The following is a 24329-nucleotide window of genomic DNA, read 5'->3' on the forward strand; positions in this document are numbered from 1 at the left end:
GTATGCACCATGCACCATGAAAATTTCTCTTTGGTATATATCCGGAAAAGCCTCACCAGCCGTTCATCCTAAGCCCCACCGTCAACTGGAAATTTGAGCCCCGTCCCCCACGCCAACTGAGACCACCCAACGGTGCCTGTAACTCTCCGAACCGGCACCGTTCAGTGCCAGGACTTCTTGGCCTTCGCTGTGATAAGTTGGAGGGAGCCAAGACTCATTTCAAATTCTCGCAGGGCAGACGCATGTCTCGAGGTGCCGGCAATATTTTCGCCCATTTTCTGCACACCGTGCCTGGATTTCTTGGCAGATCCCAAAAAGTCCCCATTTTCAGAACAACGGGCGAAAAGTATAAATGCAGATGAGCCCGACCTACTTAATCAAAAAAATCAGACACATCTGATATTATCAACATGGTGAATGTTTTTAATGTTCAGATCTTCTTCGTGGTGTTCAGAGAGGCATTAGAAGCAGTGGTTATTGTTTCCGTGCTTCTTGCGTTCTTGAAACAAGGTCTTGGTGGTGCTGCCGAAGACCCTGTTGTTTACAAAAAACTCGTGAGACAGGTGTGGCTAGGGTCCATACTTGGGGTTTTGGTTTGTTTGATTCTCGGTGGTGCTTTCATTGGTGCCTTCTATGGCTTGGGTAAGGATATTTGGGCCAACTCGGAAGATTTGTGGGAGGGTATCTTCTGTATTATTGCTACTGTGTTGATTTCCTTGATGGGTATTGCTATGTTGCGTATTAACAAGATGAAGGAGAAGTGGAGAGTCAAGTTGGCTCAAGCTTTGGTCAAACAACCAGCCAACAAGAGGGACAGATTTAGAATCGGTCACATCACCAAGAAGTACGCCATGTTCATCTTGCCTTTCATCACTTGTTTGAGAGAAGGTTTGGAAGGTGTTGTCTTCGTTGGTGGTGTTGGTATCAACCAACCTGCCTCCTCTTTCCCCATCCCTGTCATTACCGGTTTGCTTGCTGGTGTCTTGGTTGGTGTCATTTTATACTACTCAGGTTCCACCATGTCCTTGCAAATTTTCTTGGTCATTTCCACCTGTATCTTGTACCTTATCGGTGCCGGTTTATTCTCCAGAGGTGTTTGGTTCTTTGAAAACTACAAATACGCCAAGCAAACTGGTGGTGATGCTGCTGAAAATGGTAGTGGTCCAGGTACTTACGACATCAGCAAGTCTGTCTGGCACGTCAACTGTTGTAACCCAATGACTGACAGTGGTTGGGATGTTTTCAACTCCTTGTTGGGATGGCAAAACTCTGCTACTTACGGCTCTGTCATTTCTTACAACATCTACTGGTTGGTTATCATTGCTGTTATCTCTTTGATGCTTTACGAGGAAAAGAACGGACACTTGCCATTCTGCAAGAACTTGACTTTGGTTGAATTGAACCCAATGTACCACATCAAGGGTAAGAAGAAGCAAAGATTGACCAAGGCCGAACAAGAGGAATTGTTCGAAAAGGTCAAATTGCAAAAACTTGGTGTTGATCACGAAGTTGTTTCTGAATCTTCTGGCGAAAAGAAGGTACACGATCCAACCCAAACTCACGAAATCACTAAATAAGCTGGTTAGATTGAGAATTTTGATGCACAAACACACACACACACACACACACATAGATGCATCAACTTTCTCAGGCTGTCAGCAAACACATGGAGTATCTTTCTTAGGGTTATGTATTAATTTAATAATAGGTAAAATTAAATTCGAGATGTAAGCTTCACTTTTGAACATTTATTTGACTATCCAAGAAGATGTAATACTTGATTACTAGTTGCATTGATAAAAAATAAACCCACGCCGGGAGTCGAACCCGGAATCTTTTGATTAGAAGTCAAACGCGTTAACCATTACGCTACGCAGGCGATTAGTTGCATTATTGGTATGCGCATGAGTATATATTAGACGTAACCTTAGAAAACGAAGAATTACAACCTGCCATAAAAGCCCAAATAAGGAATTTTTACCTATTTCAATAAATGTCCAGTATTAGTTTCCTAGCACTTCCCAAACTCCATGCAAATTTCTGTTCATTTAGATAGGTTGAGTTCTGCTATTTGTAAGTGTGATTCCGAAATACTGGAGTTACTTTTAAGAGTGCAACCCAACAAAATTCTTCTTCTCCAGCCATAGTTGTTAATTTCAAAGTATCCTCTAACATTGACTGCTCCATAATGGTGTTTCTTGTGGCCCACAAAGTTGCAAACTTCATCAAAAAGCAATTTTATTCGACTGCCAATTTATAAAGGTTGGATTCTCATTTGCAATAGGTATATAATCTGTAAATTTGTGTCTACTTAACATTAGCTAAAGAAAGGAGCTCAAATTCGCTAATATTACATTAAATTCTATGCTAACTATTAATTCTAATATACAAAATGTCTGTGCTACTGTTGATGACTCTTACCAGTAGAAGTCAAATAACTGTTATACAGCACTATGTTTCGATCACTTCATTTTTTTCTTGTAATCGGCAAATGATAACTTCTTGATTATCTTAGGGGCAGGTGCCTGGACTTCGACTTCTGGATTTGAATGTCCAGTCTTCTCGGGCACACTTTCTTGCTTAACAATATTAACATCGTTAGCTTTCTCCACTAGAGGCGATACTGTATCGCCAGGGATTTGAATCTCACTCTTAGACTCCACTGCAGCTTCGTCGGTGGATGTCACAATGTCTGCTAACAACTTGGTTTCCACTTCTTTCACAATAGGCTTCAACTGATTGTCAATAGACTGTTCAATTTTGACTATCATATCTGGAATGATTGGAATTGGCAAACTTCCACAAAGTGTTTGGTTTTCAACAAGCTCAGCTTCATTGCTATTTTTGGACCTTTCGAAATTTCTCACATACTCCTTGTTGCGTAAAAATAATTGTTGTTTGTTTGGAACTTGGAACAAAAGATTAGATTTGTCCTTGAGCTTCTCGACCTCGAAACCTTTTTCTTCGTCGGACCGCGCACTTTCGTCTATCGCACCTTGCCCTAAACTGTCAGTAGTTACTGATAAGTCCATTTGGATATGGTTGTCCCTTTCAATTAAACGCTGATTCCACGAAATATACTCCTTCTCCTTCTTCGGTAAAATTAACTCCTCTTTAGACTTCGTTAAATTGAGATTACTAATGGATGATGCCTTCCTGGTTGACCTCAATAAATAAGAGGTAGCCTTTTTAACCTTGAATATAGCACATGAAGAATATGATGATGAGGTGGAACATCCGCATTCTGTGAAATGCAACAAATTATCGATGCACGATATTAATGTAGACTTATCAATATTAGATAACTGCTCGAACTTTTCATTTCTATTGTCATACAATTTAAGAATTGGGTGGAACGAATCCCACTCCCAGTGCAACCTCAATTCTTCATCAGCTTGTTCTGATTTTAATGTGATTTCCTCGGAAGTAACCACTAAAAATCTAAAAGAGTTTGTTTCTGGGATATAAACTCGTTTAATCTTGCAATTTGATGTAGAAGGACACGACTTTCTGATAAATCTTGCTTCATTACCGACAAATCTTGAGTCAAGAACTACCCCTACCAGACGCTCGTCCAGGTCAATTTTTGGGATAGAAGTTTTGAGGACCTTGGGCTTTGTAGTACCCCAACCACGATACTGACTAGCGGCATCTTCAATGTAGTTTGAGAAAAAGTCAATCTCGCCAAGATACTCGATAACTGGAGTTCCTTCAGGAATGACAGTGTCCGTAGAACTGGAGATAAATAATGACAACTTCGAGATACCATTGAATTTCTGTTTCTGATTATCCGAATATGGTTTCACTTGAATTTTGGTCTTGTTGAACTTGTTCTTCTTAATAATGTTAATTTTATTTTCTTGATAATACTTCTGGTGATTAGGCAAAATTTTCTTACTGAACTTCAAAGACTTAAATTTGCTCAAGGACATTATCTCAGTATCCAAGTACTCTTTTTTCGATTGATCTGCTTTGGGCAAGTCCAAGTAACCCTTATAGAAATCTTCACCCAACTCCAACATTTGTGCTTTAACACTAGGTCGTTTGTAATCATTTGTTTGGAGATTGAAGTACACTGATTGGTATGATTCGGAAGTGAAGCCTTCTTCTAATAGTTGATTATCTTTGTTGGGTAAAATTTCTTTAGGTGGCGTTTTCTTGATGAGAACAGGGACAGTAACACTGCCAGCAGATTTTGCTGTCAACAGATCCGAATTGTGAGTTGCCAGTGAATCAGATCCTAGTTCTTTCTCTACCCTTCTTCTTTTATCAGCTCTCTCGGAACCCAGCAGTTTTCTTTTACCGCTTAATACCTCTTGTTGATGTGCAACCTCTTGCCCATGCTTTTTCCTATGTTCTTGATGAATCTGCTGTTGGTGATTGTACTCCTCACTACGTTGAGATAATTCTTGCTCATCATCTTTATCTTCTAAGGTCGTTCTGTCAATTTCTAATCGATTCAACGTATCTTCTCTGCACACTTCAGGATCAAATTTGCCCCACTTCCCTTCGTCACAGTAATAGCATTTGTATTCATCTTCAGGTACTTCATCGCTTGTCTTATAACCCATACACAAGCAATGCTGCCATCTATAACAGATATCACATTGAATAGTAAATCCATCATCATCTTCAATTCCACAAATACATCCAATGAGACCAGAGTCTGGATCAACTTTGTAAGACTCCAATGGAGGTGGTTTCAACTTAGTGGCGGGTTCGTTCACTGGGGACTTCGCAATTGTGTCAGTAGGAGCTGTCGAACTAATCACCTCCTCGGCTATTTCAGACCTTGATACTTCAAGCGAGCTTGAGGTTATGACTGGGGATTGTTGCTTTGATTGTTGCTTTGATTCTTCTTCGTTCTTCTTAATAGCAGGTGCAGTGTCTTCAACAGACTTTTCAGCCTTTTCCACTGGTGCAAGTTTAGCTGGGGTGGAATCTTTTGGGATTTGGGGAGCATCAGCTGCAGGTAAATCCGCTTGCTGTGGTAATTTTTGAATTGTTTCCTCGATTTTCGTTGCGGTCTTTTTTGATTCATCATCCGTCTTTTCATCATCAGTCTTGTCATCAATCTCGGGTTCTGTCATCTGCTCTTCTTCGATTGGTTGTGCACTTTTTGGAGTCATGCTGGCAGCTGCAGCCGGAGGTTGGATCGTTGCTGGCGATTCTAGTTTAACTCCAGTGTGTTCTTTATATTTCAAGGGCAAGGGAATGTCTGCAGCAGCTGCAAGTGCAGCAGCCGCTATGACAGCGTTGTTATTGTTCCTCTCACCAGTTTCGAGGTTAATACCTCTTGCCAAAGCAACATTTGCGGGCCCTGGTGAGTGATGCATACGAATGGACGATCTTTTATCGGCACTTTCGGGAGTTGACTTTGACCTTTTGTGGCCGAAACTACCTTGAACTGGGAAATTAGTTGATGGTGGAGATACTGATTTCTGATGCGCTAGTTGGACATTCGCCTTTGGAGGGGATGGCTTGGGCATGGGTAGTTCAGTTTTGCTAGTATCTTCAGCCACCGTATTGGTGGGGCCCAGAGGTTCTGGGCTGTTCATCAAGATGCTTATTGAGCTTTTTGTAGAAGACGGTAAACTTGGCTTTCTAGATTCGATCTGAGGAACAGATGGTTCCTTTGGGAGCGGACGTGGTGCTGGTTCCGGATTCATTATGGACCCAAAAGGATGGCTTGTAGCCATCTTTGGGACTTGAGCATGTGTCGCTTGTGAATTTGGAAAGGTTGGAAGGAGTTGTGGTACAGCCTGGGGTGTTGGAGGTGATTGGTGTACCTGGGGACCGGTTGGACCTATCTGAGGCTGTGTATGCGGGACATATGGATAACCATATCGAGAAACATTAGCCTGTGAATGTATTATTGGTGGCGATTTGAGTTGGGTAGGATTCCGGATGTATTGGGGGCTCGAGTATTGGGACATGGATGGCAAACTGTGTGGTTGTGAAGCTGGCACTGGCAAGGGACCAGGGCCATGGACAGTAGGGGGACGACCGCTAAAGGGCGTGGTGTGAACAGGATCCACCGCAGGTAAGTTCAATATCGATGACATGCTGGCATTAGCCGGGCTCCTCATGGCTTGGGAGTGTGGTTGTGGTTGTGGTTGTGGATGAGGAGGGGGTGAAGCTTTCTTTGGGGCAACGCCTTGTTCTGGGCTTTGGTGCTGCTGTTGCTGCTTTGCCGCTACGTTGGCGAACATCAACAACGTGGATGCATCTTGTAGAAGCTGCTCCTCTTCTTTCTTACTCATGGCTGTCAAGAGTCAGTCTCTGTTCAACTAATGTGTGACTGTACTAGCAGTAGACAAGTATATGTGAATGGAACTGGTGCGACTGGACACTTCACAGTGGGACTGTAACCTGGCTGGCAAGATACTAGATTGTTGGGTAGAAGCGTGTGGCTGGAAGAGAAACTGGTGTAACCGAGAGTTTTCTTTTTTGGTGTAAAGTTTGAGACATTATACGATCGTTTAGTGAGGGAGAGGAAACGAGATGGATAAACGAGTCAGACGGGTACATACACACCCATGGCATGATTATAATTAAGGCGGGCCTGCTACTTGGGCTGGTGATCCGATTTCGGAGCTCTACGGTGATTAAGGTCTAATATATATCAGTGTTGTTATGAAATACCTATTTACAGAGTGCAGACACCAAGTGCTAAAACAGAGAAAGGCAAGCCCAGGGACCAAAGAGCACAAGTGACTGGGCCCTAGCGAGCTCACCCACGAAGAACCACTTGTTGATGTCAGGTTTGAACGATATTAGTTTCATTTTTGTATGCTTAAATCACGGGAGTGGTTGTTTTGGAGGTGGAGGTATGGATGTTGGACGTCGAGTTAGATCTAACGAATCATTCGCTCGCCTTCTCCTGCTTCCGTTTCTGTAGATACTCTAGCTCCTTCTTTAAGGTGTCCATCGCATAATAGACTTTGCTCTGCAAGTAGAACGAGTTACCCTTTTCTTTGGAATTAACGTCAAACAAGTAGGTGTATTTCTCGTCGATCTTCTCCATGGTCAAGTCTTTCTTTTCCAAGTCCAAGATCTTCAATGCCTCTTCAACAGGCACACCACCAACTGAGTTGACCTTGGCAGCGCCACTGGCTCTAGCAGCACCGCCAGCGGCAGAAGCTTTGGCAGCCTGCTTGTAAGCTTCGGTGAACGCACGGCCAAACACGGCAGCACCGGTAAATATCACGTTAACTAATAATCTATGAGCCATGATGGGTGGCAGTTGATGTGCTAGAATCGAGAATTTTTTTTGGTATAGTGTTCGTCACGTGACGCTCTCTCACAGAGTGACCTCATCAGCCACGAGAACGAGGTAAGTGGAGAATGGGTTCCATGTCGAGGGGTAGGGCTTAATAAATCTACAGGTTTACATATGTAGCACCATGTTTTCATCTGAATAATCATAACCCTGCAAAGCAGCGCATTTACCAGAACTTTCATAAACACATGAATGCCGTCAACAAACGTAATAATCTAAAAGACCGAAACGAAACACTCGTTGTGGCCCAATTGTTAGTTAGGTCAACGAATGCTTAGCTATGGGTAGTTAAATGGTCAGCCTGCACACATCTATGATATGCATGCCTCCATCCAAGATCTTTATGAAATAATAGTTATATATATTAGATATAGTATAACCACTACTGATGATATCGAGAGAAACAAGGGGACGGGAGTTGGCCTGGTATTTATAGTCCAACCGCGACCTGCAGCCAGCCCGATGGCCTGAAAAAATTGAGAGTTACCCGGCCACTCACGTGATGTGATATCTAGCCCTAACTTTGGATCTAGGGCATATTCAGCCAGTTACAACATTCTCCGGAGGCATATATATTCACACAATGTCGAATACAGTCGCCCAAAATATCGACAGCCTCAAGGGATGGCTCGAAAAGAATGCATTTTGGAGAAATGAGTTGATAATAAGGCCTTCGAAGTATGGTGGAATAGGTGTATTTGCCCCAGATCAGATGGACTACGAAGATCCCCTCTTATTAAGAATTCCAAAGACAAGTGTACTTTCGGCAAAGAACTCATTGATATATAATCTTTTGGTTGATTATAAATACGAAGAAGTGGATATCTCAACTGGAATGTATGGAGTAATAATCTCTGTCATCTACGAACTTTCAGCAGGCACAAAATCGCCATGGTATGAGTACTTAAATTCAATTGACTTTGAAAACTCTTCCGTTCCAGTATGCCTATGGGATCAGGACGATAAGGACAACTTCAAAAATACCGAGGTTGACCTTTTAAATTTGTTGAACCCAGATGAGTTAATCCAATTTTACCAAGAGTGTATCAAGTTTGCTAAAGCGAGCAGCCAGTATGTCGCTATTCCAGCAATACTAAATGAAGACAAAGCGTCCAGCGCTGAGTTAGTGAAGCTGGCACAATTGCATAAGTTTGGCCAGGTTGTTCTGTCCGTCATTTCAAGAGCATTTAAAATTGATGATTACTACGACTTGGGAATGGTTCCTGGGGCTGACTTATTCAATCACATGGAACCACAACTTAATGGGAAGAACATTGTTGGCCATGAGAACATTCATTTTATATGTGATGGCAGTGTATGTGGAGAATGTGGAGAAGAGGACTGTGATCATGAAGAGGAACTGGAAATGGAGCTTGATAGTGATACCGAGGAAATTGAAGATGAAGAGGTTGATGAAGTGCAGGAAACTGAATTCGCTGATCAATTAAATGATGCCGATGCGGAAAGCATTGCACATGGGGAGGATGATGGCGATGACGAAGATGATGATGACGAAGATGATGAAGATGATGACGAAGACGAAGACGATGATGATGACAGTTCAAGTGAGCCTGATATCGAGTCTTCGCAGTATGATATGGATTTAGAATCCTCGGTAATTGAGGAGGAACCAATCAAAGAGATAACTATGGAATATATTAAACAAATGGAGTTGGAAATGGAAAATGACTCTGATGCAGACACAAACCAAGATCCCGATGAGGAATCGACTGTATCCTTAGAAGGTGATGAAGGGGAGGAAGGAGAAGATGAGGAGGAGGAGCAGGAAGGAGAAGTGGATCCTGAGCAAGATGAGCTTGCCAAAGAACTCTCCGATAGTTCCAAGTGTTGTGACGTTGTCCTCGTCAAACTTCCAGAGGAAATTCATGAGCACGAGATCTTCAATTCTTATGGAAACGAGCTCTCAAACCCCTACTTGCTTCAAAGGTATGGATTCATAACTGGCCAAAATGTCAATGACACATGTCTTCTTTCGGTCCAAGTGTTCAAGCATATCAAGCACATCAAAGCAGGATTATCTTCCGAAAAGCAGAAACAGCTCGAGCTCAAGTTTGAGTGGTTCGAAGGTATGGGTTTTGACATAGTGAACCAATTGATCGGGGAGCACATTCAAAAAGAGCAGAAAGCTACGAAGGCCTGTGGTGACAAATGTGAAGATAATTGCGATGGCTGCGAGGAGAAGGATGGCTGTGGTGCAGAATGTGAGGATGGTTGTGAAGACGGGTGTGGGGAGGAAGATGACGATGAGCTTGAACTTCCAGAAACCTGGCAGTTGTCTCCCAGGATCAATTTTACCGGAGAATGTACCTTGCAAACATATGCAATCCTAACACTCTTGGACCTCCCATTCAAGATTTTCAAGCACAAGCTCCTTCTAGTAAACAAAGAGAAAAAGTTGATCAGGATGATCAAAGAAATCTTCTTGGAAGACCAGTCCTCCAGAAGTGCTCACAATGCTATAATCAAGAACTGGTGTGTGCAAAGACTCAGTGGATATCCAGTTCTTAAACCAAGCAGCCACCATAGCTTAGTAAAAAGCATGGTTGAACAGGAGAAGGCAATCCTTCAGAAGTTCATAGATCAATAGGATACCACCATTGCATACCTTTCTGAGTACTGAGGTTGTTACAACCAACATATGCTAGAAGAGGGCATACGCTAACATAGTTAACTCATACATAATAGTATGTGAATTACACCCTCAAACGTTGTATAGATAATGCAATATGCTACTAATTTACACGTATCGTTCTTAAGCAGTTTTCCTGGATACTCCAAAGTACAATCCACTGCCCTAGTTTGTAAGTTCGCTACCGTACCGTAAGGCTACTAGTTTCTTCCTGCTAGTTTGGCATTTGCAACCTTGCTTGAAGGCCTTTTGCCTCCCTCCCACGTGACCACAATAAGTATACCATAGGTAAGGCAACTATCAGCTCTACTATCACGCCTACGCCATCGTGATCCAATAACATTGAATTAACCAATTCACCTCGCTGACCTTAGCCACTTCTCATCCTTATATTAAAGTGACCGCATCGTAACTTATCGTCTTCCGATACCTCCAGCAGATCAGCATGTCAGACTCCGATGACCATGATGAAGACCATGAGTACCAGAGCTTCGAGTTTGAGAGTGACTACGAAGACGAGTACTTTGACAATCAATCAGAAAACAGCAGCAGCTCCACCAGATCTCATAATGAACGTGTCTCGCCATCCAAAACTTCTACTTCATTCAACGAATGGACTTTACCCAAATTTATACTGACAGTCTTTCTCGACAAGTACCAAAAGCTCAAAGACAGCAAGCTTGGTGGTTGCACTGACGATGATCTCCTCATATTACTACACTATAAGCGTTGGCAAGCAGACGAAGTCATCAACGACTTTTTTGATAATCCAAAGAAACTATTCGAGCAGGCAGGATTGCCCGTACCTCCGCAAAAGTCTGCAAATCATTTGAAGAGTACAACAAGCTTTGACTGCTCCGTTTGCTGTGAATCATACAAGCAAGTCATGGTATACGAGTTATCTTGCTCGCATAGATACTGCTTGTTCTGCTACCACCATTACATTTACAATGAGCTTTCAACAGGAAAGCTAATACACTGCATTCAACCTGACTGTGCTTTGACAATACCGCATGGCGATATAGATAAAATTTTTGACATAGTTGAACATGATAGTTCCATTATCAAGATCACCAAGCCTTTGAATGAAAACAGACTTCTAGTTGCAAGTGCTAAGATCTTTGTGGATAGTCAAAGTACATACAAATGGTGTCCTGCTCCTGATTGCAAGGGCTTCACGGAATTAGTGAGTTCTGCCACTTTTGATGAAGCCACTCTGGATTATAAAGGTGAGCTTATCACTGCAATGAGGAAAACCACGCTAGATGATAAGTCAACAGATATATCGATCATTCCTATAGTTAGGTGTGCAGAAAGCCATGAGTTCTGCTTCAGCTGCAATTACGAAAATCACTTGCCGTGTCCTTGTTGGGTGGTCAAAAAATGGATAAAAAAGTGTCAAGATGATTCCGAGACGATTAATTGGATAGATGCAAATACCAGTGCATGTCCAAACTGTCTTTCTTCTATCGAAAAAAACGGAGGGTGCAACCATATGACTTGTAAAAAGTGCCACCACGAGTTCTGCTGGGTTTGTCTCGGAAATTGGAGTGAACACAATAACAGTTACTACAAGTGTAACAAATTCGAGCAAGATATGAGTGAGATTGAAATGAAAAAATCAAAGAGCAGATTGACTTTACAGCGCTATTTGCATTTCTACAAGCGTTTCACCATCCATGAAAGCTCCATGCAAGGAGACCTAAAGGTTTTGAAGCAAATCAACAACGTTGCTGTCATGTATCTTGAATCCAGAAGAAAAGACAGCTCGGTAACCAGCTTGGCCTGGAGTGATATCCAATTTTTGCCCGATGCCATCCGGGCATTGTCTAATGGTAGAAAGACCTTAAAGTGGACCTATTGTTTCGCATACTATTTGATGGATTCCAATTTCCAGGAAATCTTCGAGAGTAATCAAGATTACCTCAATCGCACGGTTGAGGATTTATCGGAGATATTCGAGAAGATCACCACCACCAGCACCAAGGGCGACTCCGACATTGTCAAGTTGATCATGAAGAATAAGACCAAGATCATCAACTTGAGCAATACCATCAGCTTGAGGCAGAAGACCTTGATCGACGGTGCATATCACAATTTGAAAGAGGGGCTCATGAAGTTTGATGCCTAGTCTGGGGCACTGCACTGCATATGTCTAATTTTCCACCAATGAATCTCGCGCACGGTGTATATAAGTTATCTAAACAGGTCACTACAGCCATAAATTACCCATAAAGTAGCCTATATGAGAGGATAGGAGGAGGATCTCAGAAGATAGTCATGCGTTCTATCTTAGTGGATCGCCCTACATCAGTTCCTGTGTCAGATCCTCAACGATCTTTTATCCCTGCCAATCTCTTATCTAAGTGATTTTGTGTCATGGCCGGACTGATAAGATGCTGCGTCGATTCCAATTGAACATCCATGCAATTTTATGCTCAACAAAGCTTGGACTTGAGGACTGTGCTTGTGCCAAATCCGCTTGTTGAACGCTTCTGAAGTGTAACCAACATTGCTAAACCACCACAAAGCTCACACACCCATCTCGATAGATACTGCGAAATACTTCACCTCCGCGGTAGTCTTGAAGCTATATTAGCATGATTTCGCCAGCAGTCAACGACCAGCAGCCCCATCTACCAAGTCGTCTCTCCGTTGAAATTTCTGATGAGAGGGGTAGAGAAACCCAAAGCCGACACGGGACTTCCCACCCACCATCAAGCCGGCACAGCAGTAGGGATACGATGGCACACGGACGTGCTCGTGAGATGAGTGGATCCAGACTAAGGCAGGACCCCAAGAAGCGATACTCCAAAGACCTGGACCTCCTTCACACGGCAATCAGCCAAAACCATCACCGCAAATCCAACTTGGCGAGATCAGTATCGTCCCAGAACCTCCTGAACAAGAACATCCCAATGACTGAACATGGCCCAGGGCCCGAGAGACCAGCTTTTCGCAAATGGCACTCGTTTCAGATGCACACGGCAAGCGAAGCCAAGGATGCCAAGGAAGGAAGCTCCAATCCACCCCGAATCTCTGTTGGTATTCATCCCTCCGACAATCTTCACACCCCTGCCCAAGAGCCCAGTATGCACGGCTCTCGTGTCATCCAAACAAGTACTGCCAACATTCCCCATGACGATAACAGTGTATCTCCACTAACAGTGCTAAAGGATCAGTACAACATCCGAAGACCCGACTTCCATATGCCAATGACCGCTACCCCAGCCACAGATAACTCTTTCAACAACTTGCTCGATCAAAATTCGCAAACCCACACGGAACTGACTACTGTGCTGGAGTCCAGGTCTTCCAAATCGGTCTTCAACCGAATGAGCCAGATCATGAATATGGCACACGCCAGTATGCACTCACTAGTGCCCATGTTGCCTGGAGGGGATCCCGAAAACGAGTCTCTATCAGGACATATGTCGTCTAGTAACATTTCCAATTACCAGAGTGAGTCCGATACAGAGGAAGAAGAGGACGACGGCGATGGTCTGTCACAAAACAAGCCCCAGGTGGACAACTGGAAATCCCCCGTGGGCAACACCCAAATGGATCTTTCCAATGATCTCAATAATTTCCAGGATATGTTGAATGAAATCAATGACTTCCAAAGTAATTTTGTGGATAAGTTCAGTCCTTCCTCGTCTAAGGGGGTTCGGCTGAATAGGACTCAGCAAAAGATCCTCGATTACAAAGAATTGCACTCGTTTGATTCTTCTTCCACTCTCAACAGTCTTGGACCTTTGAGCTCCGCTCTAAATCTGCCTGCCCCCTCCTCTGTATTGAACTCATACAGCATGAGGATACAAAGCGAGACGATCACATCCCAATACACATCGATTAGGCTCAGATTCGGAAGCAAAGTCAACTCCCATATGAGCACGATGAAGAAGTATATTGGAGCCAATACTGCTGTTTTGGGGTTCATCAATCGCTTGGAACTGGCCAAACTGAAGGGTTTTGGGTGGATAAGCCCCAACTCGGACTACAAGGAGAAACCACCCCTCAATTTTGAGAATAAGGACGAAATCATCAAGACTATGTGGGACTCGGAAATCAGTCAATTTTTCGGTTCTGCAGTGGCCGAACCATCGTCCCAAGGCAGCGAGAGCGGCACTAGTGGGATCAGAAGGACCAGTAATGAAGAATTAATGGACAATGTCGATTTTGCGGCAATTGCTCGGGGTGTCAAACTAAGAGGATAAAACTGTATATAATGTGCATAGCATAGGGATAAAAGCATAGACTAAATTAAGCCTGCATTTCGATGCAGGAAACATGGATTCTTGGCCTGGGTGGTTTGACACCAGTGAATCACCACGTAGTTGAATTCTGAAAAATAGCGCTATCATTGGTTCCGTAGGTACTGTGCACTCCTGAGTGCAACCCTAGAATTTGGTGCCAAAGTGGCTCCGGGAAGCAAAAAGTTCCAGAAACATCCTTACTACACTTAATATAGTGGAATAGTAGACGTCTAACGCTTGCGTTAGCACCAAAAGCAAGACCCGCGGGTGGGGTCTCACTACTTGGGTTCGTATCGTGAATGCAGAGGACGGATGGCGGCTTCGGATGCGGAAATAATGGGGCGGATGCGGAGACGGACCCACAAGTTATCCTCCACAGACCATTACCACATCCAAATCCCGGATGCCAAATTGTATCCGACCCGGGATGCATCCCAGAGTCCATAGTGTGATGGTCTGGTCTCCCTTTTAGTCATGTCCACCCCATCCACTCTGAATGTTTGCTAGTATTATGTGGACTTGTAGGAGTTATTTGGCCCCAAAATCGCTTCCAGATACTTTAATTTCATCCCAAAGAGGGCTCATCGGTGCTCTAAACGATCAATCTTCGCAACGGCCGGAGTTCTCCTACTATCTTCGCAAGGGCGTTGCGCCACATTGTTTAACTGGAGAGATGCTGCAGCCAAGATCGGTGACTCAGTTTGGTACTGGGTGCTAACTGCACCACCCAACTGGCCCGGAGCATCCATGCAAACCACATCCGTTCGTATACTGCCTACATAAATAGTGTGGGAGTTCCGTACGATCTTCCGCCCTCTGGTTATCGCTCACTCCGTATGTCTTACCCTGCTCCCCTGTTATCGTTCTCAGAAACAAAGCTGCTTTTGCACGGGCTTTGGGCTGCAAAGCCCACCTTCACCGAGAAGGACTATCCAACTTTCGATGGAAAGGTGGTGATCATCACTGGTGGAAATACCGGAGTAGGCTACGAGACTGCCAAGTCCTTAGCCGGCTCTACGAACGCTAAGGTGTACATCTTCTCCAGAAATGAAGAAAAAACGTTTGCTGCTATCAATAGGCTACAGGCTGAGGTCGAAAAGGAATACGGCAAGTCCGAGGCTGATGTGCACTTCATTCAAGCAGATTTGAGTGACTTGTCTACCATCAAACCAGCCGTGGAGAAGTTCCTCTCTCTTGAGGACAGATTGGATATTATTATCCACAATGCCGGTGTTATGCTGAGTATTTTGGGCCAAACCACTGCTCAGAACCACGAGCTTCACTGGGGGACAAACGCACTTGGACCACACCTTCTCCAGAAATTGTTAGACCCCATCTTGATCAAAACCTCGAAGACCAACAAGAAGGGTGAATCTAGAATCGTCTGGGTGTCGTCGTCAGCCCAATTTTGGGCCCCAAAAGGAGGGGTCAATTGGGACGATATTGATAACAAAGATTGCACCAATTCCCAGTATATCTACGGTCAAAGTAAAGCTATGACTATCATGCAATCGATTACCTGGCCTAAAAAGCATCCCGAGGCTACCAATGTTATCAGCTCGTCTCTTTGTCCGGGACTGCTAAAATCGGAGTTGCAAAGAGATTCCAGTTTCGCCGTCAAGCTAATGTCACATTTCTTTTCCCATCAAAGATATGGTGCTTACACCGAATTATATGCGGCATTCTCTTCGGAGATTACAAACGGGGCCCATTCTGTGGCTTTTGGCGTTCCTGGGATGATTAGAGAAGATATCAAAACAGACACAGCCAATCATGAAAGGGTTTGGGACTTACTAGAGCAGCACGTCCAGGACTTCATTTAGCCACAGAAAAAAATTAACCATCATTGACCTGCCCACGCTGGCTAGAGCAATGCCACGCTCAATTCTACTATATAGTCTAATTATTAAAATACTCCTTATCCAAGGGTTGTACGTATATCCGTCGTGTCGCTAAAAAATTAGTAATCTCAGGCTCAATCTTAGTAATAGCCGTTCAAACGCCCCGAAACAGGCTCTCTAAGGCGCCACATGAATACAAAGAGATGGCAAGGTTTAAACTTTTCTGCCACCACCTGTTAACACCACTTGCGCCGGAACACGGGTATCATGCAGCATCCGTTCCGAACTTCGTTTCCAACCAGGATGTTCATATCCTAGTTGCTTAAATAGCATAGTATTTTTCTTGATTCTCTAAAGCAATAAAGTATCTCCAATACTTATCTCATAATACCAATGCCATATCCAGCTCCTAAATTAACTCTCGCAGACAGAAAGGCGCTTTTCCACGGAATTTGGGCGCCAAAGCCAACCTTCACCGAGAAGGATTACCCACCATTTGATGGAAAGGTAGTGATCATTACCGGTGGAAGTTCTGGTGCAGGCTACGAGACAGCCAAGTCGTTGGCCGGTTCCACCAACGCCAAAATTTACATTTTCTCCAGAAATGAAGCTAAGACGCTCGCTGCCATCAAAAAGCTCAAGGAGGAGGTAGCAAAGGAATACAAGAAGAAGAGTACCGATGTCAGCTTTGTGCAGATTGACTTCAATGACTTGTCTACCATCAAGCCAGCCGTGGAGAAGTTCCTTTCTCTTGAAAATAGATTGGATATTATTATCCACAATGCCGGTTATATGCTGAAGGAGTTGGGTCAGACTACCGCCCAGGGTCATGAACTGCATTGGGGAATCAATGCCCTCGGTCCTCACCTTCTCCAGAAATTGTTAGATCCCATCTTGATCAAAACCTCGAAAACCAACAAGAAGGGTGAATCGAGAATCGTTTGGGTCGCGTCTTCCTCTCAATTCTGGGCTCCAAAGGGTGGTATCAACTGGGATGACGTTGATAACAAAGACAGTACTGATCCAATTTTACTTTACGCTCAAAGTAAATCCTTCAATATCATTCAATCGATAACCTGGCCAAAGAAACATCCTGAGGCCACCAATGTTATCAGCTCCTCTCTTTGCCCAGGGCTGCTTAAGTCTGACTTGCACAGAGACTCAGGCCTCTTTGTCAAGATCTTGTCGAAGTTGCTCTTCTATAATCAAAGATATGGTGCATACACCGAGTTGTACGCAGCTTTCTCACCAGATATTACTAACGGCACTCACTCTATTGCGTTTGGTGTTCCAGGCACGATCAGAGAAGACATCAAGTCTGATACTGCTAATCATGATAAGGCTTGGAAATTTTTAGAGGAGAACGTCAAGGAATTCACCTAGGACAGTAATTCCCGTTCTGTGCAACGTATCAGTGTACAATTATGATTGATTAATGTGAATTTTTGCCTAGGCAGACTATTTCATGAAGTTTCCACATACTGTACACATTTTAATAAATAATCTACTAATTAATTGAATTGCCCTATGATCCATAGGTATCCGTAAGAGTCTGTTCCTTAAAACACTCTGAATCTCTGGAATACCTTCGCAATGCAAAATACCATACTTCTAGCGGCCATCTCGTGAAGCAATCTTGCTGGAAATTTTCTGTGTATATGTAGCTAGCTTGAAATTGCAACTGCCTTGGGTATGTTTATATCTGAGCTGATATGTGTTGGGTGCAGTAGTTGAACACAGACTCTCCTAAAATGGCTGAGTCTAGAAGTTGTGGGACAAAGTCGTAGTAGATAATTGAGCTTCGTTAATATAGACACCTGCGAAGATAAGATCTTCCACGGTTGAATTGCTCCCTTTCATGATCTATGAGGTATCATTGCTTGCTGGAGCCTTGGACTTGTTGGCATAGTTGGGCTGCCTTTCATATGCATTTGGCTTTGACTTCTTGTCCTTCCTCTTCTTATGATGGTGTCCGTGGCTACAGACGTCCTCTGGCCTCGAAGCGGCATCCTCATCTTCTGAAGAGTCGCTGGAAGAGTCGCTTGAGGACTCATCAGACAGCTCACCAAACTCCTTCTGTGGGTGAAAGATGCAACATATCTTAGACTTCTTCTTGTCTAAATGTTCGTTATCAACCACATCATCATTCCACCTAACTCCAGGACGAGAACGAGAGCTGGGAGGGGATGTCTGTGAGGTGTTTTCAGGCTGGGTTCGTAACCTTAGTATGGGATGTACGTTTGTGGTTGTCTGAGTGGCACTGGTGGTGCCATTGCTAGGAGCTGACATAGTTGGATTGTAAGCGTAGGTTGCGTGATGGTTGGTTTTGTACGTGAGGCGATTACGTAATCAGGTTCTGTACATATTGCTACCACGGTAAATAGGTATAGTCTTCAACAAGAAGGCACTCTTACTTCCATTGGGCGAATTTTCTTCAAATAAGGAGCTTTTGAGAATAAAAATGTTTTGCTCAATGTCAAGGATACTTAATTGATTGTATGAATTAAATCCAAATTTTTGGTGATTTAAGACATGTCGAGAAAAATCACCAGTAATTACAAGACTCGCTGCTTTCCAATGCAGGCCATATCAGCACTTTCGTTGTGTTATTCCTTCATTTCGGACTTGAGGAGCACCCACTTATAAGTTATCTTGTCTGAATAGGTCACGTGATACGGTATTTTTAGTCTCCACAATCAACACCCTCGTATACCCATGGCCCCATGAATAGATCTTCCTTACCTTACAGTACACAAGACCTATTTCCACAGGTGAAGCCTCACGGAAGTCCTTCGCGAGGAGGCGGAGGTAGTACAGCTGGTGGAAGCATTGCAGGTGGCAGCTACACAGGCACAGCTGGTGGATCAAGTTTCGCTGGAGGTGCTCATGCCAACTACACTGGAAGCAGCTACTCTGGAAATCCAGCCACGAATGCTGCTCGCAAGATGCTCAAGAGACTATTCAAACCCACCACATTAGATTTTGAGACCGCAATTTGGGAGATCTTCCACCTCATCATCAACCCAAAGAAAATGTACCGTTCACACTATTACTACAAACAGCAAACGACCAATGGTGGAAAATTCAGTTACACCAGAGATGATCCTTCATTCTTGATTCTTCTCACTGTATTTTTGTGCATTAGTGCAATTGCATGGGGTATTGCATACTCTCCGACAGTCATAGATATCGTGAGATTGATTCTCTACATGGTTGTTGTGGATTTCTATCTAACCGGGATGGTTATTGCAACAGTATCCTGGTTCCTCACCAACAGGTTGTATAACAGTGACTTCTTGAGAAATAACCCATTCACCAGAGGAGGACTCGCAACTAGAGCCTCTGGCTCAAATGGGTACATTGAATGGGGCTTCTGCTTCGATATCCACTGCAACTCGTTCTTGATCATATGGTGTTTGCTCTACATGTTGCAATTCTTGTTGCTCCCATTGTTGAGAATAAAGGGTTCCATTATCTCCTTATTGTTGGGGAACACCTTATATTTTGCATCAATTGGATACTATTTCGTCATGAGTCTTTACGGTTTCAGCTCATTGCCCGGTCAAAGAAATGGTACTGATCCAGTTGGCTCACTCCAAACGGTGGTGCTTGCTGGTGTATTGCCATTGTTGGGAATTGCGTGGTTGATTACAGTGTGTTTCGGTTTCAATGTGGCAGATGCAATGGTGGATACTTATTTTAACTGAGACTTTTCAAATCATAGAACGACACTTAATCTGAACCTCCTGCCATTTTACACTTGGTGAGTAGTAGACTCCTACTAAACTTGAAAATCAGAGATGCAATTTTAGGTACATATATACTATCTAGGGTGTGCTTGGCACGTTTGTCTATCAATCGAAAGACCAATCAGAAGGTTGTAGTACTCGACAAAGAAAGGAGTTAAAATCGAAAACTAATGTTTATTTGCTTTTCGATCGATTTCATCCAAGCTATCCTCGGCAGCCTTAATTTTGAATCCAGTTCTATTACTCAATTCATAGTCTCCGTCTCCAACTTCACTTCCCTTTTTCAACCAATTCTTGCATTCCAGTAGGGCTTGTTTGATATCAAGCTCTCCGCCAATTGATGTTCTCAAAGTCCAAACAAACATAGCTCTTTCGCTCAATGCAGTGGGATATAAGTATGGACTATAAGTCATTTTAGTGAATCTAAACTGAGGATATTCAGAAATGACATACTTTCCAATTACTTCAGTGTCCAAAAGAGATAATCCCTCGGCCACCTTTCCGATTCCCCTCAAGGCAATACCCTGTAAGAATGCTCTAATCATAGCCTCGTCAAGGGTCTCGTCAATTTTGTAGTAGGTAGCACTATCAGAATTAGCAGAATATTCCTTTTCCTTTGGTGCAGAATAACCCAATAACTTCAATGAAATCTTCAATTCCCGTTCAGTCATTCTGTTGTACCCGTTCCAGAAATACATTAATTCATGGATAAGAGAAGTACCAATACAGTCAACAAATTGTAGGTCAGGATTAGCCTTTTGGTTGGCTTCGATATGTCTTAGTTTTCTGAGCAAGAACTTGTCGAATGGTAACTGTTTATTTCCACCACCAATTCCTCCCTTCTTTCCCGTTGCATTTATACCATGACCAGGAACATAAGTGGGGGCCAAGTCAAAATAAGTTTTGGCGAGATCGGCAAACTTCTGTAACATTTCAGGTTTCTCGCTTTCGCTGACTTCGATTAAACCCATTTTGATCATTCTGTACTGCTCCAAATAACAAGAAGCTGCCATGAAGAGGTAGACACCTTTAGACCAGGAGTTAATGTCAATCAAGTAGATAAAATCACGGGCAGCCTTTTCAAAATCATGGTGGAAAGCATACAACATAGCTCTATCGAAAACTAGTAACGCTTCGATCTGCTTCATTTGAATCTTGTTTTCTGGATTATCGGTGAAATCTTGCATAACCTGAATAGCTTGTTCGAGCTTTCCTTGACCTGCCAATGTTCTTCCTTCTTGCAAAATCCATAAAGCATTATGAGGGAAGAACTTTCTCACCTTAGTGAGTAATTGAGGGGTATAAAGAGTTGGATTTTGAAGAATCTTGTTAAGTTCCGAATCAGAAATAGTGGTCTTTTGCTCAATTGATAATACATTCTTGATGTTCTCGTCTCTTTGGCTAGGTAATTGGAACCCCAAATCAATAAATTGGACAGGGCCATCGTAGAAAAACAACAATGTCATTAATGCCAACTCACCATGAATATTTCTTGAAGTGATTGCTGTTCTCCAAAGCATTTTCAAACCTGCTTCTTTGTCACCTCTGAACCCAACTATAGAAAGGACTCTACCGATAGCTGGAGGAATTAACGAAAGAACAACTTGCAAAATACCAAAGCAGAGCTGAACACCTGAATGAATAAATTCGTCAATTGTAGAGACATGAAGATGATTGTCGTGCTTAGGAGCTGTTGAGGATGAGGAGGTAGAAATCATTGATGAGGTAGTTGATGGAAATGAATCTTTGGCAAGGCCAAGATCATTGGATGTGTCATTTGAAATTGTCGAATTTCCATGATCATATCCTCCATTAGAGCCATTAATGGAACCAGAATATGGATCTGAAAGGACGGATGTATTTAACAAAGTAGCATTATTACCGCGGAGATCAAGTTGGTGGATCTCGTTTGGAAGCTCCTCGACGGCATCAAGAAATTCATCGTCATCATCATCGTTATTGGACATGGGGCTCGATCTCAAAAGACTTGGTGTAATTTGAGCAGGAACCAGCATATTCAAATTGTCTTTGCTTTCCCTGGCAAACTGGGAGTTCTGACTGGAGAGCAAAGGACTAACTGGTCTAGGTCCGTTTCCAAGTCCAATTTCTGGTCTTGGGGAAGACCGGGCTGATTTTAAAGATTCGGATCCCGGCAAGTAACTCACTTTGTCTAAGAACTGACTACTCTTTTTAGACAAAGCACCACTTGAAGAATGATCTAATTGTTGAAACAAGTCAACCTGTCCTGTATGATTACCTAAGTTGGTTCCCTCGACTCTTGATTTTCTCATTTGATAGACCTTTTCCAATTCTTTCATCAACTTGAGGTCTTGGGGAAGTGATGCAGAAGATTCAGTATCTAACTTGTAACCAGGAAGATCAACTGTGCTAAGGTTGGCCGAGTTTGGGTTGGTCGCGGCCTCCTTACGAATTCTTTCCAAATTTTCATTGAACAAAGATTCCAGCTCTTTCACCTTGTTGAAAATATGATCCAAAGTTTGATATGCTTTTCTCAATTTATACAAGGCCTTTGCACTTTCCAAAACACCGTTATTTTCGGTCAAAAGCATGATCAACGCGTTCAACAAAGTCAGCTCGGCGTAAGTCACTTGAAATTCCGTGCCAGGGGGATAAATATTCGAGGTAGCTAACTGGTGCTTGGTGTTGTACTTTGAGTTGGCCAAACAAGCAGTTTCACTTGATGATAAAGTTTTATGGGCCCTTTCCATCAAATCGGCTTCGAAACCCAAGGTGGCCTCAATAAACTCCATGACACCCAAGGCCAAATTGTAGATGGAAGCAGGTTGATCGCTTGGATCCCTTGCACTCTTCTCGGAGCACTCCTTGAGGAGCTTTATTCCCTCGTCGGATCTGTCATCAAGCAAATAGTCCATGGCCTTGAGAGCAACCTCAAAATCCTGAACTTCTTTGAGAACTTTGGGATAGTTAGCGCCATCTTGCTGGGTGCTCTGGGTACTGGCAGAAGAGGTGGAAGACAATGATAGAATCGACGCCTTTTTGCGGAGACCTTTGAACATGGTGGTTGTGTGGGGCTATTCGAAGACGCGAGTGGACACTATTGGAGATAAATAACTGGCGTGTGAGGAGCCAGGGGAGCAGGAAGTGCTATATATGTAAATGCTGGTATAGCGTGGTGTTTTGAGAAGGAACAGTTAAGCAGATCAGATCAAACGAGGTATCCGACACGTCACTCGACAAGATGTTTTTGGAGCAACTCGAGTCTTCACGGCACAAACACGGTAGACTGGGCTTGGATCCAGCAGATAGGAACCACGGAGGTGTAGGTGTAGGTAGAGACCGATTTTTCAGCGGCGTGGACGGTGGTGAGCGATTTTCCACCGGTGTGTTGGTGTGCTTGTGGGAAGTGACGGTTCGTGTAATATAATTGGGGTAAGCTGCAAAATGATCTCCTATCTCTTACAGGTTACATCCAGGACAAGAGGGGAGCACTCTCGCCAGAACATGACGTAACCGAACCAATAGCGACGTGATACAACCAGCCGAGTGGGTCCGGTACGACCTTGCTAGCGTCCTCTAGGACACTGTGATCCCTCTGGGCCCCTACCACGGTAGACTTGAAGGTAATTGGTTTTAGATGCGGTCTGTGCATGAACGGTTTTGACGTTAGGGGTACGGATGCAAGGGAAGAAGTACCAACCAGAAGAGTGCAGCTGGCGCTGGCACAGATCTGCAACTTGGGGCAGCTGTTTCCGGCCTGCCACCAGCACTATCAAGTTGGACTGCCCAGGTGGGAGAGAACGGATCACGTGCGGGGCGTATCCTGCTAATTCCACATGATGGGGCTGGTCCGTTAGGAGCCAGTGGTGCCAGCGAATATCATCTAACACGTGACCTACCAGCCAGCCCAGACCGGACGAGGCTGCTGGGCTATCCCTTTCAGACGCCGCATCTGTGGGCCGTATTTTTTGAGCCAAGATTCTGCCCGTTGCGCTGCACGATTCTTGTCAAGCATAGGCCGGAGGCAGCGGCCGGCCTTAGTCAGCCTGCCCGGACCATCACCAGCAGGCTATCACCCTGCCAGCACTGCTGTAGCCCTCATCCAGCCTAGCCAACCAACTCCGCCCAACCACCTCTACCCAGCTACCTCCACCCCAACACTTCTACCCAACCATCAACTACCTCCGCCCCCTCCGGATTTAGATCTTAATCCATGTACTGTACTGCGCGGTGCCAATTGGTCCTAGAGAATATTTTCCTGCTCAAACTGGCTGCTCTCGGCCCAATTAGGAAGTGCAACATGGCTGGCCGCAAATCCATTGGACCTCACCAGCTGGTATATTCTAAAGCAGCAGACAATGTGCTGCAAGGCCAGAATTGCCGCTAAAATAATGCAGCGGACAATAGGAATCTTACTTGTGCTTGTAAGCACCTCTATCAGGCAATAGTTGGGTACGTCGCCGATCTAGCTCAGTAATTGTCTCCAGCCTCCACACTTTGTTATATAAGGGGAATCCCCGGCCCTTCAATGTTCATTTACGATATACCCTACCCATAGTCTTTCTTTCTCCG

General features: G+C 43.8%; 11 protein-coding genes and 1 non-coding gene across 12 annotated transcripts; 7 read left to right on the forward strand and 5 right to left on the reverse strand.

Moving 5' to 3' along the window:
* The first annotated feature begins 210 nt into the window (after window positions 1-210).
* On the forward strand, window positions 211-1725 carry CANTADRAFT_284570 (FTR1 family protein). The gene has a single exon (XM_020208249.1). It carries the CDS (start codon window positions 411-413, stop codon window positions 1575-1577), a length of 1167 nt encoding a protein of 388 aa, XP_020062989.1. The 5' UTR covers window positions 211-410; the 3' UTR covers window positions 1578-1725.
* An 81-nt stretch (window positions 1726-1806) lies between these two features.
* CANTADRAFT_t206 lies at window positions 1807-1879 on the reverse strand. The gene has a single exon. It is a non-coding gene; the product is annotated as a tRNA-Arg (tRNA).
* A 583-nt stretch (window positions 1880-2462) lies between these two features.
* SET3 (histone-binding protein) lies at window positions 2463-6263 on the reverse strand (the record flags this gene model as incomplete). Its single annotated transcript, XM_020210326.1, has 5 exons — window positions 2463-2606; window positions 2688-4888; window positions 5117-5480; window positions 5523-5615; window positions 5856-6263. 5 exons carry the CDS (start codon window positions 6261-6263, stop codon window positions 2463-2465), a joined length of 3210 nt encoding a protein of 1069 aa, XP_020062990.1.
* Window positions 6264-6865: 602 nt separating this feature from the next.
* PAM16 (import motor complex subunit) lies at window positions 6866-7234 on the reverse strand (the record flags this gene model as incomplete). Its single annotated transcript, XM_020211099.1, has 1 exon — window positions 6866-7234. The coding sequence occupies one exon, from the start codon at window positions 7232-7234 to the stop codon at window positions 6866-6868; it is 369 nt and encodes a 122-aa protein (XP_020062991.1).
* Window positions 7235-7703: 469 nt separating this feature from the next.
* CANTADRAFT_26887 (protein-lysine N-methyltransferase) lies at window positions 7704-10033 on the forward strand. Its single transcript, XM_020207922.1, has one exon. The coding sequence runs from the start codon at window positions 7866-7868 to the stop codon at window positions 9888-9890; it is 2025 nt and encodes a 674-aa protein (XP_020062992.1). The 5' UTR covers window positions 7704-7865; the 3' UTR covers window positions 9891-10033.
* Window positions 10034-10222: 189 nt separating this feature from the next.
* Window positions 10223-12063, forward strand: CANTADRAFT_96545 (E3 ubiquitin-protein ligase; the record flags this gene model as incomplete). The annotated part of the gene is made up of 2 exons (XM_020211995.1): window positions 10223-11161; window positions 11213-12063. Exons 1-2 carry the CDS (start codon window positions 10378-10380, stop codon window positions 12061-12063), a joined length of 1635 nt encoding a protein of 544 aa, XP_020062993.1. The 5' UTR covers window positions 10223-10377.
* Window positions 12064-12676: 613 nt separating this feature from the next.
* CANTADRAFT_7353 (uncharacterized protein) lies at window positions 12677-14149 on the forward strand (the record flags this gene model as incomplete). Its single annotated transcript, XM_020211100.1, has 1 exon — window positions 12677-14149. One exon carries the CDS (start codon window positions 12677-12679, stop codon window positions 14147-14149), a length of 1473 nt encoding a protein of 490 aa, XP_020062994.1.
* Window positions 14150-14204: 55 nt separating this feature from the next.
* CANTADRAFT_284668 (uncharacterized protein) lies at window positions 14205-14829 on the reverse strand. The gene has a single exon (XM_020208250.1). The coding sequence runs from the start codon at window positions 14631-14633 to the stop codon at window positions 14259-14261; it is 375 nt and encodes a 124-aa protein (XP_020062995.1). The 5' UTR covers window positions 14634-14829; the 3' UTR covers window positions 14205-14258.
* Window positions 14830-15024: 195 nt separating this feature from the next.
* On the forward strand, window positions 15025-16011 carry CANTADRAFT_22991 (short-chain alcohol dehydrogenase; the record flags this gene model as incomplete). Its single annotated transcript, XM_020206900.1, has 1 exon — window positions 15025-16011. The coding sequence occupies one exon, from the start codon at window positions 15025-15027 to the stop codon at window positions 16009-16011; it is 987 nt and encodes a 328-aa protein (XP_020062996.1).
* A 411-nt stretch (window positions 16012-16422) lies between these two features.
* On the forward strand, window positions 16423-17412 carry CANTADRAFT_7355 (short-chain alcohol dehydrogenase; the record flags this gene model as incomplete). Its single annotated transcript, XM_020211101.1, has 1 exon — window positions 16423-17412. One exon carries the CDS (start codon window positions 16423-16425, stop codon window positions 17410-17412), a length of 990 nt encoding a protein of 329 aa, XP_020062997.1.
* An 803-nt stretch (window positions 17413-18215) lies between these two features.
* CANTADRAFT_91330 (uncharacterized protein) lies at window positions 18216-19736 on the forward strand (the record flags this gene model as incomplete). Its single annotated transcript, XM_020211803.1, has 2 exons — window positions 18216-18226; window positions 18761-19736. 2 exons carry the CDS (start codon window positions 18216-18218, stop codon window positions 19734-19736), a joined length of 987 nt encoding a protein of 328 aa, XP_020062998.1.
* Window positions 19737-19945: 209 nt separating this feature from the next.
* On the reverse strand, window positions 19946-22816 carry IML2 (Iml2p; the record flags this gene model as incomplete). Its single annotated transcript, XM_020210420.1, has 2 exons — window positions 19946-21522; window positions 21982-22816. The coding sequence occupies 2 exons, from the start codon at window positions 22814-22816 to the stop codon at window positions 19946-19948; spliced, it is 2412 nt and encodes an 803-aa protein (XP_020062999.1).
* Between the last annotated feature and the right edge of the window lie 1513 nt (window positions 22817-24329).

This window comes from Suhomyces tanzawaensis (assembly GCF_001661415.1).
Source record: "Suhomyces tanzawaensis NRRL Y-17324 unplaced genomic scaffold CANTAscaffold_6, whole genome shotgun sequence".
NCBI classification, from domain to species: Eukaryota; Fungi; Ascomycota; class Pichiomycetes; order Serinales; family Debaryomycetaceae; genus Suhomyces; species Suhomyces tanzawaensis.

Bases quoted from the DNA above. Each gene is read 5' to 3' on its own strand.
- CANTADRAFT_284570 (XM_020208249.1), top strand. From the start codon at position 411: ATGGTGAATGTTTTTAATGTTCAGATCTTCTTCGTGGTGTTCAGAGAG.
- CANTADRAFT_26887 (XM_020207922.1), top strand. From the start codon at position 7,866: ATGTCGAATACAGTCGCCCAAAATATCGACAGCCTCAAGGGATGGCTC.
- CANTADRAFT_284668 (XM_020208250.1), bottom strand. From the start codon at position 14,633: ATGGACTCTGGGATGCATCCCGGGTCGGATACAATTTGGCATCCGGGA.